Here is an 18,339-nt window from a genome sequence, read left to right on the forward strand (position 1 = left end):
TACTTTAGATATTTACACTTATCTTTAAAATACTATTAATATATAAAGTATGTGAAAAAAACGCTGAATTGGTTATATAGAATTTAACCTTGCAAGGCATCTCTTAATTATTTGTTTTAAAGAGTACTGATCTTCATTAGAGTTTTCATGTTCTAGAAATATACCCAATGATTCAAATGCTCTCTCTAGAATATCTGAAATAATTCTGGATTGCTCAACTGAATATAAACTAACTCTAACTCTTGATTTTTTATTATTTATTGAATTAAAAAGAGGAGAACTATCATAAGAAACAAGAATTTCAGTTAGTATCAAACTAAGCCACAAAAATTCAAAATTTTTGGACTTAAGACTAATTCTTATGAGATCTGCAATTTTGACAACTTCCTTGGTTTCATTTGAGCACCATAATCTGATGAATTGTATTTTAGAAGAAGAAATTGCTAAAGCTATAAATAATCTTAAAGTACTGCAACGACATATTATTGGGATACTTTCATTAAATAAAAAATTATGAAACCATATATTATAAGCTTGTGCATGTGTTATTGAGTCTCTAGAAATTTCTCCATTTAGACGCTTTAACTCTCTTTGACTTAAGTTACTAATTAAATTTCCATTTTCATCATCAACTTGTATTGGATAAAACTCTCTACCAACTTTCAATCCAATAGCACTATCTGTTTCTAGAAGCGTTAATATTAAATCATGGAATCTATTAACTAATTTATTTCTTGCATTTAATTCATATATAGATACAGAACTTTGATTATTTCTATTTATGTCTGTTATTGGAACTAGACTAGTAATGGAAGATACAATCAAATTAAATATGTCAGCCACCATATTTGAAAACAAATCCAAGCTCAGTCCTATTTCATTATTTGTAGTTTTTAGATGTTTCCACCATTCTTTAATACATTTTTGAAAAGTCTCATTATATTGCTGATTACCTGAATGACTTTCCAATTGTCTACCCATACAGCGAATTAAGGCTAGTGACTCTATAGCAAAAGTTAATAATGGTTTCACTTGAGAATCTGTAAGCAGACTTATTGGACGTTCAAAGTAATTTAAACAAAGCCCTACTAGTTTCAAAGTTTGTACCAAACAAATTAATTTTGAAGTAGGGAAGTCAAATTTAAGATTCCATATTGAAGAAGCACGTGTATATGCAAATGTACGATTTTTAAATTCCTTCAAACAAATTGCTCTCATTTCTACTATTAATTCAGATACAACTACTAAAACATTATCATAAATTCCATATTTGTAAAAACCAAGATTAAGCTGTTGGATCCAGTTCTTTTCTACTGTATTTTTGTAATTATTAGTAAGTATACAAAGTATACAAGATGCAAGTGTATTTATATAATAGAATGAATATTCCTCTGGTATCTGAGATTTGTAAATATATTTCCAATAAAAAGTAAAAGATTTTGCTATCTCATTAGGATCATAAATATCACACAGTATACTTAAGTTACAAGATAAACTTGGAACAATATAAACAATCAATATATTTAATAATGTATCAAGGTTTTGCAAATATGATTGAGAATCTTCAACATCACTAATATACATTTCTATCAATTTATTTATATTTGACCATATATATTTAATCAGTACAGATACTTGATCAGTTTGCATTAATTCTACTAAATTTTTATTTAAGCTGGAATTCATCTTCTCAAGCGTAAGAAATAGTATCATTGGTGTATCAACTGAAACATCAAGATCTCCAGACAAATTCTCTACTTGTTTTGCAGATAATTCATTTTTTATAAAAGCTGCAATATTCAAAATGACTGAATTAAGTAATTTAAGTGTTATTCTATTCAAATCATCTGAAATATCTGAAGTATTGTTTATATATGAACAAACTTTGTATTGTATTAAAGCAATTCCATAATTAATTTTTTTATTTATAACTATATCATTTATAGTCAAGTAATCTTTACAATAATCAACTATAAGTTCTATTGTTTGATTGGGAATCTGAAATTCTTGGCTTAACAAAATTATATTTAAACAAAGTGAGATTATAAGTTCATTTATAGTCATTGTATTTTTTGTATCATCTATAACCCGTATTATACAAGAAATACGCTGTATTAATGAATTAATATTAACTGGATGAACTCTAGCAGTAGATAGAATTATTTGGGCAGATTGAAGTCTATTTTTTATATCACATTGTACAGATATAATGCTTGATATCCAATAAAACCAATTCTGAAGTTTGGATATTTCGTCTAAAATTTCATTATTTTGAGGGGTATATTTCAAAATTTTGTACAAGAAATTAATAGTTGAGCAAGATACTCGAATAAAAAACTTATTTCTTATATCTGGAAGAAGATTTGAAGATTTGTTTATGGATATTTCTGATCCCATTATATCTAAATTAGGAGGATCTGATATTTTAATAATATCAGTAATTAGATCTAAAATTTCTTTGAAGGTTATTTCAAAAACTTTAATAACTTCTAAATCTTGTATCTTCTTATTTTCCAAATTATACGTACTTTTATTCAGAAATTTATAATGAAATTTTAATACCATATTCATATATTGTAGTACATTATCATAACAATCATATAAACTAGAAATTTGCCATGAAAAAGCCAAGTTGGAATTGCTGGAAAATATATCAAGCAAAAGCTTCCATTTATTTATAGCAAACATTGTGATAGAACCCCAAGTAAAATTATCTCTGTTATCACCATTTTCATTATTACTTATTCTTAGATTGTATATAATTTGACTCCATGATAATATCTTATCTTGTCTTATCCAATTTAAAAAAAATTGATATCTCAATTCCCATGTATAGGCTTGAATTGCAAATGAATTTGTTTTAAGTTCAATAATTTGTAACCATTCCAATACAGAAGAGTTTAAAAAGGCAGATAATGGATGGTCATTAGGTATAATGATAAGTTTACTCAATATATCTAGTAAAGTTTGGAAATATAAGAAATTTTGAAAAGCTGATTGTTCAATTTTTGAGTCATCTTCATGATCTCCCATTAAATTTACTAAAAACAACTTTATACATTTAATAGTATATATAGAATCTTCTTGGATCCACTGTTTAAGTGGCATTTTCGAAGCAAGTTTTAAAGCTAAAATACAAGCTGTTGAAGATGTACTAAAAGATAATCTTGATATTTGGAGTATCAATTTTGTCCAAGATATATTTCTGGGAAGTAGATCAAAAAATATTTCATTTATTCGACCATTACAGGAATTTAAACAAGAGTAGATAGTATCAAAAATTCCCATAATAACAAGAGAGCTTGTAATTTTGCTATTTTTAAAGGATTTCTTGAATAATTCAGACTTATTGTTTTTAATATAAAGTGAATAAGTACTAGGCTTGGAATTTACCTGAAGTCTATTATTATTATCATCTTCAGGAATATAGATTAATTCATATACTATAGTAATGATATCTACAATATGCAAAGTAAGTTGATTAATTAATTGATCAGAAGTAAAAGAATTGATATGGAAACATTGCATTAGTATATTCTTTATAATATTAAGTACTGCAACTAATTCAGAACCTTTAGAAGAGTCAATTTCCAAATTCATATCTATGAAATTGAGATATTCCATTTCTAAATTTTGAACTGTTTGATACATAAAATATTTGAATATACTATCTAACTTTTGATATAGAAAAGGAACTCCTAATCCATAAATTATGCAATAACATGTTTTAATAGTCCAAGGAAATGAATCTGAGAATATTGCTTGAATAACTTCTTGTAGATCTTGTTCATCTGGATAATGTAATTTGCGATCTAGTAACTCGTCAACCTCCTGTAAGATTGTTTTTACTGGTGATATGTCAAGTGATTGACTGAATAATGGAAACTCTAAAATAAAACTTGAGCTGTTAATATTTAAAATATCCGCATCGTTAGATCTATTTTTAGCATCATCTCTTTTCTGGTTATTTTCTAATGGTCTAACGAAACCAGGAAGAATTAACATATTATATATATATGTGGGAATATATAATTTATTATTTGTATTATTCAGTTCTATTATAGGCCAAGTGTTAGATGCACTTTTTGTACTTTTTGTATGGAATTGTTCGTCACTATATAAAAAAAATAGTATTAAAACTATCAAAACTGATGATGAACTTGTTCTACAATGTATGGAATTAGAAAATAACCATGGAATAAGATGTTCCATTAACAATAAACCATAATTATTTAAAATAAAATATCTAAAAGTTTTATAGTCTGCTCTGGATACGAATATTGCTGTTAAAGAAAGAGTTAAATGATATAGGAGTGTTTGTTCATGTTTCTGAACCATATCCGCAATTCCTGAAAGTCCATCTAAATCTAAACTTTCAACCTCAGTTTCATTGATATTTTGATATTGGCCCTCTTTAATAAAATAAAATTGTTTACATTTGAAAATTAAGGTTAATTTGATCAATTCATCCACCAGTATAAAAAATATTTGACTTGTGAATTTTGAACTTGTTAATGCTACACATAGAGAGTTCAGGGCAGATAATCTAATTGAGATTTGAATTCTTTTATTGCTACAAACTGAAAGGAATTTAGATAATTGGGAAATATCCGGAGTTACTAATGGAGATATAGTTGAACTATTAGGATCTTCTTGTGTTAGATTTAGTGCGAAAAAAAGCTGACTAAATGATGAAGCTGATTCCAAAATCCAAAAGCGTTGAGATATTTCCGGTAAAGTATTAAGCCGATTAATATCAAGAAGATTTGAAAAATTAGCTTCCAGGTTAAAACACTTAAGGAGCCTAGCTGTAGCATCATTTCTATAGCTAATACTTTTATTAAAGTACTTTAGTAAAATCCAACAATTTTTTGTTAAATCATCAACTCCACTTAATTTCAACTCATTAAAAATATCTCCAATATTAGGACAAATTCCACAAATAGTAATACAAGAAGAAAGTTCATTTCTTTGATTAATCGAAATACTATCATTTATACCAATGTCAGTATTGTATATATTGAAAGCCCTGCTAGTCCATGATTCAAGAAAATCTAAAATAACTGCAGATACACTTGTTCCATGTACACTTTTTGTATAAATAATCAGAGATTGTATCCATTGAAATGGACTCAATATATATAGCTCTTCATTTTCTATGTTGCCCAATAAAACTTTAAATATAACCCCAACATTATTGCTTTCAACATTTAATACATTTAAAGACTCAAATAATAACCTTAGATATAATGGGATTACAATATGACTAGAAAAATCTTTACTTGATACCAAACATTTATATAATAATTCGAAGTAATTTGTTAATAAAGATGCATCTTTAATCCGATTACATAGAAAAATCGTAGTAGCTACTAAGTGAGACGGACTATTAATAAACAAATTTATTTGATCTTTAAAGTCTTTAAAATAATCTATTTTCTTATTTTCTCTTATATTGCAACACTTTTTAATATAATGTGCCATATTTAATGTACTATTGAGAAAGCTAAGATCATCTAGTTTGTAAGATTCTGACTCTAAAGCCAAATCTTTAAATATACTATAAACCATACTACGAAATGTTCCCTTGATTTCTCTATGATATAATAAGTCTATTTCAATCAGGTTTTCATTATAAGCAAGTAAGATAAGACAATCCAATATTGAAAGATTACTAATATCAATACTATTAAATTTATAATCACTCGAATTATTTGATAGATTATTAGAATTCAAATTTTTATTATTAAATCCTGAAAAGTCGTCAAATTTAATTTTATTATCATGATTGATCTTTTCATCTCCAATTTTAGTTAAACCAATCCAATCTTGAGTATGGTCATCCATCTTAATGCAATCAGTATTAATATTTTCACCACTAATTTTAACTTCATTAAATCCAAATGAAGTCCTTTTTTTGTTTAAATCTTCGATATTTGATATTTCCTGTCTAAAATTTAACAATAACCTTGCTTTCTCTTTATATTTAATATCTGAATTATCTCCATATCTAATTCTTAATAATTTCAAAGTATATTCTACAAAACAAGTTAAAATATCTGAAAATGATACAACAATAAAAATCTTGAGTCCTATTTGACCTAATTTATATATATTATTGAAAGTGTTTACCAGAGAAAATATAGATTCCTCCAATAAACTCTCTATATTATCAATTTCTATATTAGAAATACTTGGAACATTAGTTGTTAATATAGCAAATATTTCATTATATTTACAAGAACAATATACAAAATTATATAGTGATGTCCATAATTTTAATTTCTTATTCCAATATCTAGATATACTATTCAAAGACTTTTCATTAAATTTTATCAGCCATTGTAATTTACATATACAGTCATGATTAAGAGAAAATGAAATGCATGAATTTAAAAATCTTGGTAGTATTATTAGTGAAAACCTCACTAATATATTGTACAATGAGCCAATAAACTGATCTTTATAGATGCTTGAATCAATCCATAAGCTTATCATATTCACTGTATGCGCTGTAAGATCTAATATGGTTTGTTTTATATTTAAACAACAATTATTCCTACCATTATTTCCATGATCTTCAAAATAGGAGTCTTCATATAAATTTGGTAAACTTTCAATAGAATATGAGTACGGAGTATATTCTAAGTATTTTCTCGATGATATATCCAAATTTGATTCCTCTATAGCCTTGTTAGAACAACAACACATTTCTAATCCCATTGTTAAAACGTCCCAGTAATTGCTATATGATGCGAAAATAATAGCTGGAAAATCACCAAGGAAGTCCTGTTTCATTGCACTATATAACTGTAAAAGTTCACAAGATATCTTAAATTTATTAGAAATATCTACACTTTTTAGTGTATATGTTAGAGATTTTAGAGTATCAATGGTGCACTTTAATAAGTCAATTTCTTCTTCATTTAGCCCCAACTCTCTTAAGTATTCATCAGATTCATATTTATCAGAGCTATCATCTACTTTCATATAAATATGTTAATAAAATCGCCTAGTACTTTATATTACCTCAAAGGTATTAATTTTGTAGCTTACTTATTTCATGCAGTACCTTAAGCCTAGGGATATATCCCGCCATATGGTAAAAAGTAATTTCAGGATGCAGAATTTCAAAGAGAGTCTGTACTACAATATAATTTGTTCAATAACTATAATGTCTAAATTTTAGGTTTATTTGAAATATTATTTAGGTATTTTTATAATCTCGAATATACAAGGGATATTTGTAGTTTTCTGAGAAAAAGAAAGAAGAGACAAGTAATATTTAATGTATATTAAGTATAATATAATATAAGTAAATAGCAATTTTTAGTAGAATAGTCAAAATTTCTTTGTTGATCTATAGAATTGCATTGCTACTTTTGTAGGATTTTGTTACTTACCCGCAATACTACTAGGTTTGTTTTCTAAAAGTAGTAGGCTAGGGTAGCTACCAACTAGTCTATAATACTTAAATTCTGTATGGAAGTCCATAATGCTTTTAATTAATAGATAAAATGAATATTAATGTATGGCTTCACTTGAGTTTATTTTTATTATTTGGTGCACTTTCAATAGCTTCACTTTACAATTTGATGAGTGAAGATGATCTACCAAGTTTAATCGACGCAGAAATTTTGTACTTGGATACAAGCATTAGTGAATCATTAAGAAGGGATATTGACAATTTATCAGGAAATAATCAAGGAAAAATAAGGGATATATCAGTAATGACTAGTACAAAAAAGAATAAGAATCAACCACAATTGTGGAATGCAATAAAACGAAGAGTTGCTAAATGGCAAGATATTCACAATGAAAATATAAGTAACAATACAGAAAGTAATTTTGGTATGGACTTGTATCCAAATAATTTTATGAAGGTTGATATACAAGACTATGGTCATAATATTATATTGATACCAAGTACATATAGCAATCGTTTTAAGAAAGTATTCAAGAAATTAACAAGAATATTTCAACATAATTTAATATATAGCAAAATTTCTACTTCTGGAAATAGTAAATTTCAGAATAGTTTAGAGAATATAGAGACAGAACTTCTTAATTTGAATGAATACTTAAATAATAAGACAAGTGAATTTTTTACAATAGATGAATGTACCGTAGAAAGAAAATCGCAATGTATTTTGAGGGTTGACAAAGACTATCGCTATGTTTATTTATTTGTGTTAACTAGGAATGGTTACTCAAATAAAAATTTGAGTGGTGCCACCTCGGATAATGAGAATAAATCAACTATGAGAATCTATAGGAAATCATTAAGGGAAGTTTTAGCCTTTTCAACGATAAAACTATTAACTTCTTCAATTTCTAATGATCCTTCAATTTTCCCCCCTAATATTATTACTGAATTAATATCTTATAATACAATGAATTATCCTAATCGAAATTATAATCAAACAGCTCCCTTTACAAGGTTTCTGTGGGATTTATATGTTTCTGAAGCAGATGAACACTTCTTTCAACAATATAGAGAATTGGAGTATAGCTATCTCAAAAAATTTAAAAATTCGAATTACTCTGAATTAAGAAAATATACTAACTATAGGGATTCTAAATCAGGAATTTTTGAGAATAGTAAAATTTTATTAAAAAATGAGTCAATTGCTTTTGAAAGTGTTGATAATTTCTTAAGGAAACTTTCTTTTATTTGTAAATCTAGGAAATATTCACCAGCTTGTGATATTTTGCTGAATATTGAATCTCAAAATTTAAATAATAAGAAAATTTTTGATGAAGATATTTCAAAATTATTTAATGATATAGAACAAAAATCATCAAATATTATAGTAAGTATATCTGCATGGCTAGCAAGATTTTCTGATGAGGACCTTCTTAAAATACATGAAGATAAGACAGTAAAAATAATGTATCAAAATTATTTAAATACTAAAATTCAACTTAGGCTTCTTCTATATCTATTCGAAAGGCGTAATAGTAATTTGGAAGTTGGTAATTCTGGAAGACTGAAATTTTTATTTAAAGATATTATGTCATTATACCAATGGATGATGAGATTCTTTTGGAGTTATCAAGAGTTAGCTAAGAGCCTTATTTTGTATAATTATACTATATGTGAAAATATCTTTTTAAAACTAATTTACAGGCTAAAAAGAAGTTTCATTACTAGAATATATAAATGGCTCGTATATTTATCAGATTTATCAATATATGACGATGTAATAAGTGAATTTGAACAATCTATTGTTTTATCAAATTCCTTTTATAATAGATGTACTACTTCAATAAAAATATTCGAAAATAAAATTATGGCTATATGCCCAATATACTATGGAAATAACGAGCAAACATCTGGAATTTATCAAGATTATGTAAAGTGTTTTCCTAGTAATTGGTTGATACAACTTAGTAATTTTAAACTATATGAAGGCTTATCTATTAAAATTCTTCGGTATCTTGGATGGGTCCTAAATCTTAATTATTTTTTACGTTGGACACACAAGGGTATTGGACGACATATAAGATTTGATATATCATCAGAATCAGATTCAATAAAAACTGGTTCTGATTATAATAATAACCCTGTAGTATTGCTATATGATTTAATTTATTTTCTATCTAGATCAAAATGCAACAATAATAAGAAGTGGGAAATGATAATGGAAAGATCTATTAAAAGTCAACAAGTTACTATGTATGTAGACAAATCAACACTGACAACTGCTATTGTATATAGAAAGATTGTAGACCAGTCAGCTCAGTGGTTTTTATCTATATATAATATTTACAATGAAAAGGGAGAAATTAATAATGGTACTCATTTAAATAATCATATGCTCTTCAGATTTCCAGGTAATACGGATGTAACTGCGTTTTCAATGGGATCACGGAGAATATATTATAGTAGACACAGTGATATATTCACTTTCAGAAGAACTGTAACATACGATATGCTTAGAGATATATACGAAAAATCATTAAGAAACACTACATGTAGAAATACAAATGGGATTCTTATCGAAGAAGAATCATGCCTGGTACCAGAACTACCTATTGAAACAGATGGACCAAAAGTAAATAGGTCTAATAGTTTTTCTTCAGATATTATTCTATTGCAATCTTTTAATTTCTCTAGTAAAATAGGAGCAAGCTCTATTAATACTAAAAGTCCTGATATTCCGAATTCATCAATAAAGAATGAGTTACTTGATCAGGAATCTGTGTTAGTAGTTCAGATTGAATCTAACAAAGTTGGACTTGTACATCATATTAAGACATTCCATCTTGATGAGTCAAAGTCTTCAACAAATACTGTTTGGTATGAAAGTTCTCCATTGATAAGGCATATGTTTATTTTCCCCAAATCCATTTCTACAGACAAATTACAATTCATTGAATATTCTGATAACTGTGAAGATTTGTCATCTTGCTTATATACCAAATCAAAAAATAGAGTTTATAGTGCAAATGATGACAGAGTTGTACGATATCCTCTACTTGATATTACTAAAGATTTTAGTTATATTATTTATGCCTACCTGTTTTTTATAGGAGCTGTAAATCTAAAAGGAAATACAAATACCAAATCTAAACCTTTTATTGAATTATCCCAAGCAAATTTTAATACATCCCAATATGATGCAATTTTAAAAGATAGCAAAATTTCACGTGTATTTGACAAATATTGGTCATATACAAAAGATTTATCATCAATAGCTATATCTCATGATGGAAGAGCTGTAGCAATGATAACAGAACATAGAAGATTATTTGTTCAAATTCAAAGACAAAATAGATGGATGCAACCTTATGAGCTAAAACCAATTCCATATGAATATCAAGATCTTAGTAAATCTTCAGCTATTAAAAGAAGAATTATTGATGTTTCTTTTTTACCAATTAATTCATTTGGTAGAGATTATTGTCGAAATATTACTGATAAATGGTCTAATCCTATATATCTTCTTGTATTATATGAAGGAGGACACCTATCACTTATGAGAATTCGGCCACAAAGAACTGGATGGTTTTGGATAGATTTAGGCTATGAGTATAGAATTATTCTAATGCAAGTTTTATTTTATACGTGTCTTATTTTTTGGGATAGACTGAAGAAATGTCTAAATTCAGATGAGGCTGAAAGATGCGAAACTGGAAATCTTGAAAATACAAATAACAGAATTATTGACTAATCCAATATTTCTTCCTATAATTAACAAGAATAAATTAGAGAGAAAAGGACACTTTATTAATTCTACAAATATTTATATATAATTCTTACTATTAAATATATGTGTACATGAATAATTGTAAAAATAATACATTTTACTAAATAATAGCACTATAGATATATTCCTATGCTATTTATTTATTCAATTTATGTTCAAACTTTGCGATTAAAACCATTTTAGAAGGATCAGTTGGTCTTTGCCTTTGACAATGTGTTATTAATCTCTTAAACATCTGAATATATTTGCGTGTTGTTTCATCATTCAAAACGTGAGCTATATGTGATGAAAAGATTTTTGTACGGCTTGCTCTTTCATGAATACCAACCATTGTAACCCCCATTGGCCATGGAGCATTTCCAATAGCCAATTCTATGTATTTATCATGAGCTTTAATGTATTCACGTGAACAACAACATTGTACTATTTCATAAAGCTTATCTAAAACTTCTTTGTCCATTTGAGACTCTGACCTTAATAATCTTATTAATGGCTTCAGATCTCTCTCAGTCTGGTAATATTGAGCTGATTCTTGTTTCCCCTTATTACTTTCAGCTTCTTCAATACTTCTACTTTTTAATTGTTTTTTCAATTCTTCCAATTGAATTGAAATCCATCGCAATACAAATTCACCTTTAGATTCATTGTTCTCTTGCTTAATATCTTCACTAACAATACTTATCTCTTCTTCTTTGTCATTGTCTACTGAATAAAGTGGTATCCTTGTTCCTAAACCTTCTAAATATGTATTTTGTTGCCCAATCTTTAATTCAATATTTGCTTGTCCTCTTAACTCAGCCTTACGGAGCCTACTATATCTAGCTTCATCACTCTCCCCAAATAATGTTGCAGGCTCATTTAAAAGCCTTAAATGATATATTACATCGAACTTATTAGGTATTGTCTTAGTAGTTTTGTTATATTCATCTAGTATATCTAAATATTCATTATCTTTTTTCCGTTCCTTAACTTCAATACTGGTTTCATCCTCTATATCACCTGATGACTTTCTCTTTGCATTTATTTCTTTTTGTTTCTTTAGAAGCTCTTCCTCTTCTATTTTACGTAATTCACCACGAGATATCCAGCTCTTCTTGCCTATAATAATAAAAGTAGAATAGTATTAATTAATATAATCATACAACTCTTTTATATTAATAGATTAAAATATTTCAGCATACCTAATTTGTCACTAATCTCCTTTTTTTTTGAATATATTAAAACCTCGAGATTATCCATAAAGTATTAATTTTAGCATTATCACTATTTACTTTAACAAGTCAAAAAAGTCCTAATAACTGTTTTTTGGGCGCATGCGGGCCATAACTATATGTAAGGCGCATATGCAGTAACTATTACAATTTATTGTCGTCCCAAGCCCCCTTTTGACAAAAAGGTGTGTTAACAAAAACACATGTATTAAAAATGCAGTAAAGTGTGGCAAATATTTAACAATATATTTAAGTTCCATTATTAAATTAAAAATAATATTTATATATAAATAAAATGGGATTCTTTATATATTCATTAGTACTGGGTATTATACTAATTTTGGAGATATATCCTACTGTTTGTCAAATTAAACCAAAACCATATCCAGAAAGAAGTGTTGAACCATATTTATCACAATCAGGTTCACCATATGGAGATAATGTTGATTCTCCACAACCAACACCACCATATTATGAAACTTTATGGGGTGCATCATCAAATCCCCCTGTAGTAACCCAGTGTCAATTTATATTCCCAATTACAATAACAATTGGAAATTTAAATATAACAGATCCAATTTCAGTTGAATTTTCTTGCAATCAAAATTTAATTAATGGAACATCTCAAATTAATACTCAATATGGACCTTTATCAATTAGTAATTCTGCTACAATATTACCAGTATGTAATGCATTCACAGAAATATTAAATAATATATCTCCAACTGCTATTCAAACTTATACATATACAAATCTAACATATTATGTAACTGGTGAAATGATCCAAAGCTTATATCCTTATTTTACAAGCTCAGAGTATAGTATAAATGGAACAAGTCCATATGATTGGTTATCGCTTCATGTGTATAGTGAAACTTGGTATAATTTACCATCAGTATTTAATTTAGCTCCTCTATTTAATACAACTATTACATTACCAATAATATACAAGGTTTTTCTACCTGAATATATTCTTCCGAAAGATATCGTAATAGGAACAAAAAGTGAACATTATTATGTTGATGGATTTAACATTACAATAGCTGATTTATCAAATACTACTACAAACTCAAAAAATTCAATGTGGATACCACCTAAAACAGGTTTAGCTGGTTTTTTACCTGTAATAACTCCAGTATATCAGATGAAAGTTGTACCTTACTATAATAACGTAACAGCCGTATTTAATAAAGCAGCTGTTACATGGGGCTATACAAATATACCATATACTGTAACACCTGCTCGAGTAATCCCTCCAACAAGACTTCCTGTAGAATTAGAAAAAAATTGTTCAAATAATTTTGTATTTTATTATCCAACAGCTCCATATTCTTTGGGAGCAATAATTAAGAACTCAAGTTTTCCAGGTGATTTAACCTATCTTCAAAAAAATAATTCAAGAAGTTTATTTCAACGTAATACCCTCCAAACATATAGCTTTTTTAACAAATATATTGTAATGAATCCTCCAAATATTACTGGAATATTAAATAATACAGGTCCTCCATTTACTATTATTGAAAATAATTTTATTGGTGGCTGTTTTTATAATGGTACATATCCATTAGTTCCTTCAATTGATAACTATGGCTTTATATACACTGGTTATTGCTCTTCACAAATTTTTAATGATAGTGTAGAATATAGAACTCCTTATTATCCACCTCCTCTTGATTTTAAAGGATATTTTCAATCTGTACTTGATCAACCAGGTATGATAACTAATATACTTCAAACTATATCATATATAGGATTAGGCACACCAGGTCAAAATAAAAATGACTATTATAAGAGAATAGTAGGACAATATCCAGGTGTATCTATAGTTAGTCAATTATTTTATGGTATATTTATTCAAGGTCCTCGTATAATTTGGCCAACCTCTTATTTTTTTAACCCTACTAAAACAATTACACCTAGTGGATCATTTTATGCTATATCTCAACAATATATTGAAAGGATGTATGGTTCTTATAATACATTGGGTGCAGGATCAGGATGTAGAGGTGCTAGATTTGTACCTTTACCTGTTGAAATGACAGATGTATCTGTTCAATGGCAATGTTATACAACAAAAAAACCAGTTACTCAAATATATGGTGCAACAACCCTAAAAGATCAAGCATTTGAAATATGCATGAATATAACTAAAGATAGTCCTTTAGTAAATTGTGTATTAAATGAAACTCAGGTACCATATACACTTCAAAATAGTTCATCTACTACAACTTTATGGAGCACAAGTATAACTAATGGCCATTATTCTGAAACTACACCATTATTATTTATTCAAAATACTACTACTCCAATGACAGTATATGGATATTCAGAAATAGGATGGTGGGTTGAATCAATTACATATCCTAATAATTATCCTCAGTGGTTCTTAAAAGCTCAAACATGTGCATATTTATCAGAACTTCCAATGTTTCCTACTTCTATACCTCAAGTATTTCTTATAGAATCTGTAGTAAATCCTTGGGATCATATACAAAGTTCTCATTATTTTGGAACTGTACCATTTTTAAATACTAACAAGACATTTAGTGTTCAAATTCAAATAAATGATTCAAATTTTTTTACAGATCTTCAAACTATGATTATATTTACATCATATTTAGTTTGTGATGGATATAATACAATGAAACTTACAACTATTCCAAATAAACTCCAAGCTTCATATATGATACCTCCAAATAAAGTTACAATATCTGCTATAATTAAACCATATTCATTATTTGCTGATCAAAATATAAATTGCTTCATTGTTTTCTATGCAATTCCATCATCTATGAATACTTCAATTAATCCTATAAGTTTTGGATCATTAGCTAATCAAATTCCAACATCACCTCCTAAAGGTATTGGACAATTTTTATATTATATAAGTGTTGATATGCCTCCTCATATAGGAACTGTGAAAGTATTAAGTCCTAATGTAAATTCATCATCTATTAGTGATACTAATTATATTTGGATATCTCAACTAGCATTCCCTACGCAAGTGCAATCTTCATTCTCCCCAACAATAGGATTAATAGCTTCATCAGATCCTATCATATCCTCATCATCAAAAATATTAATACTTGGAGATAGTCTGCAATTACTTCAACAATCAATAAGACTTCCATCTATAGTACCTATTTGGTATATTTTTGTTAGAGGTTTAACACCATCTAATAGTGGATGCTTAATACCATGTGATATATCAGTTAAACAAAATTATATTACACCATATTGTACATATAATAATACTCAGATTGGACCTATATGCCCATCAGTTCAAATTAAAATGGATCCATATGATTCTAATCAACAAATTCAAGATTTAATTGCAGTTGCAACTCATGAAATTACATATTTAAATTTAATTGATGCTTTACAAATTGGTATTGCTTTATTTTCGCAACCTATTACACAAAATCTTATATGGGACACTTATTATGATATATTATTTAAAATGCTTATAGAAGAACAACAAACTCCAACAGTAGCAGACTTCTCAGCATCTAAATTGATGGTTTTTAATATTATTAATTTAATATTACAAACAGCCTATGATAATCCAGAAAGTAATATTGATACTCTTAGACCATTTATTACAATTGCAAACAATACACTTAATGCAGAATGTGCCAATAATCCTGGTTTCAAATTTTTACTACTTGAAACAATAGATCTTTTAGCAGCTACTAATGGATGGAGTTTTCTCAATGATAACAAACAATATCAAAGAATATTATTTTATTTAACACAAGCAGTTGGAAATAGACTTTCTTTCTTTAGTGGACCTAATGATTCATTCCAATGGTTAGGACCAAAATCTAATCTACAATTTAATTCTCAAACAATATCTCCTATACAATTAGAATCTGGAATTAAAGTGGGACCTTTAAAAATTCCTTCTATGAAATTAATAAATACCATCAAATATCACTTAATACAATCTATTTTTATGCAAATGAATCCAAAATTCTATAATGAAGGTTATGTTGATTCATATTGGATACCTTCATGTCCGAATAATACATTAACTTTTGCAGTTACTACTATACCATATACTGCTATAAGTAATATTATTAATAATGTAGCACCTACAAATAAATATGTTGAAATAACTGTTGCATCAGCAGCTGTATATGTTTGCTCAATTGATTATACAATTTCAAATTTACCATCACCTGTATCATTTACTGTAGAACTTAATTTAGCAGTACCTACAAATACTACTCAGTTACAATGTGCTGTTCTCGTAGATAACTATTGGTCTACTCAACAATGTGAAACTTACCAAATTAATTCTTCTTCAATATTAAGTGAAGTTAAAATACAATGCCAATGTTCTGCTATTAGTGAATATGCTTTAGTAGGAAATATTTCTTTAGTAGAAAAATTACCAATTATTGTGAAGCCATGGTATGGATTCTCAAATAAGCTAAAGAATATCTTACCAAATATTACAAATCTTACTAATCAAGTTTCTCGTGCTCATTCAGGATTTATCTATATTGAAGGTGAATCATCAATACCAGCAATATCTAAAGATACTAATACTACTGCTAAAGCTGGAAAATTTGTATCTAGTTTAAGAAACACAGATAATAATAAGACAATAATATTAGGTATAAATGAAGAACAAATAGATACAGCTAAGGGAACAACTATTGAATATGATTTCATGTATTCGTGGGAACCATCACCAAATTCAAATATTACAACTCTTAAATCTTAAAAAGTATTAAATTTTATGTATAATATCTAATAAATATCTGCTCTATAAGAAAAAAAACTGAAAATCTATATCATTTATAAAATAATCTTTTTAAGAAATACTAACCTTAATATCTAGTTCAAACTTGAAATGTTTAATGTATTGTATGACTAATTTTAATAAAATTGAAAATATAATAAGCGTGAACTTTTTTATTTTTTTGCATGTAGTGACACATAACTATTTTAGATATTTATATTTAATTAAAAAAAAAAACAGCTTATTTTGTTATTTAATAAATTTTATGTAAATTAAAAATTATAAGTATTTATTAATAAGATTTCAATTATTCCTTATTATACATATTACTAGTATACCTAATTATTTAAATTTACGTTTATCTAAATATTTCAAAACATATTAGGTCGCAAATGTTATAAAAAAGTTGTACACATGCTAGCTTATTTTATTTTTAATCCCAAACAAGTAATTTAGTAAAAATACTCCGGAATAAGCAAAAATAAAAATGATCTAATATAATGTTATCTATAAAAACCATTTTTAATAATAACCTTAATAAATTAATGACTACCCAATTCTGATTTGAAAAAAAGATTTAATATTGTTAATAATCTGAAATTTTAAAGTAATATATTTGGTATAGTAAATGGGAATAATAAAAGCTACAGATAATTTGGAATTTACCAACCATAAAATTATTGAAAATAAAATATATGTAAAGAAAATTAAGTTACAAGGGTCTTGTAGTCAAGTCTGTAATTAAAAATATTAATAAAATTACCTAATCAAATAAAAATATTATCTCGAAATTTTAAATGTATTATATTAGAATATATAAGTTTTAATATATATATGAGATCAATTAAATATGAAATAATAAACTTTTTTAATAAATTTGGGAAGACATAGATAATAAGTAATATGAAAGGTCACACAACACACGATAATGTACTTATTTACTTTCAATTATTATTATTAGGGATCTTCAATTTTAAAACTACTGGTAATAGATTGTCTTTAAAGAACTGTTTTATAATTTATTGATGGGTTATTTAATATATATATTATTTACTAAATTACTTGAATTATACATTTGCAGCTGAAAATTTATCTCAATCTTCAGGTTCAACACCAACTCCACCAGGTTCAACACCAACTCCACCAGGTTCAACACAAACTCCAG

At 27.0% G+C, this 18,339-nt stretch overlaps 4 protein-coding genes across 4 annotated transcripts; 2 read left to right on the plus strand and 2 right to left on the minus strand.

The window, feature by feature from the left end:
- Nucleotides 1-72: 72 nt before the first annotated feature.
- Nucleotides 73-6,990, minus strand: cand_017300 (uncharacterized protein; the record flags this gene model as incomplete). The annotated part of the gene is made up of 1 exon (XM_067211964.1): nucleotides 73-6,990. The coding sequence occupies one exon, from the start codon at nucleotides 6,988-6,990 to the stop codon at nucleotides 73-75; it is 6,918 nt and encodes a 2,305-aa protein (XP_067069301.1).
- Nucleotides 6,991-7,517: 527 nt separating this feature from the next.
- On the plus strand, nucleotides 7,518-11,177 carry cand_017310 (uncharacterized protein; the record flags this gene model as incomplete). The annotated part of the gene is made up of 1 exon (XM_067211965.1): nucleotides 7,518-11,177. One exon carries the CDS (start codon nucleotides 7,518-7,520, stop codon nucleotides 11,175-11,177), a length of 3,660 nt encoding a protein of 1,219 aa, XP_067069302.1.
- A 172-nt stretch (nucleotides 11,178-11,349) lies between these two features.
- cand_017320 (pre-mRNA-splicing factor 18) lies at nucleotides 11,350-12,452 on the minus strand (the record flags this gene model as incomplete). Its single annotated transcript, XM_067211966.1, has 2 exons — nucleotides 11,350-12,311; nucleotides 12,395-12,452. The coding sequence occupies 2 exons, from the start codon at nucleotides 12,450-12,452 to the stop codon at nucleotides 11,350-11,352; spliced, it is 1,020 nt and encodes a 339-aa protein (XP_067069303.1).
- Nucleotides 12,453-12,719: 267 nt separating this feature from the next.
- On the plus strand, nucleotides 12,720-17,156 carry cand_017330 (uncharacterized protein; the record flags this gene model as incomplete). Its single annotated transcript, XM_067211967.1, has 1 exon — nucleotides 12,720-17,156. The coding sequence occupies one exon, from the start codon at nucleotides 12,720-12,722 to the stop codon at nucleotides 17,154-17,156; it is 4,437 nt and encodes a 1,478-aa protein (XP_067069304.1).
- Between the last annotated feature and the right edge of the window lie 1,183 nt (nucleotides 17,157-18,339).

This window comes from Cryptosporidium andersoni (assembly GCF_001865355.1).
Source record: "Cryptosporidium andersoni isolate 30847 chromosome Unknown contig_49, whole genome shotgun sequence".
Lineage (NCBI taxonomy): Eukaryota > Apicomplexa > Conoidasida > Eucoccidiorida > Cryptosporidiidae > Cryptosporidium > Cryptosporidium andersoni.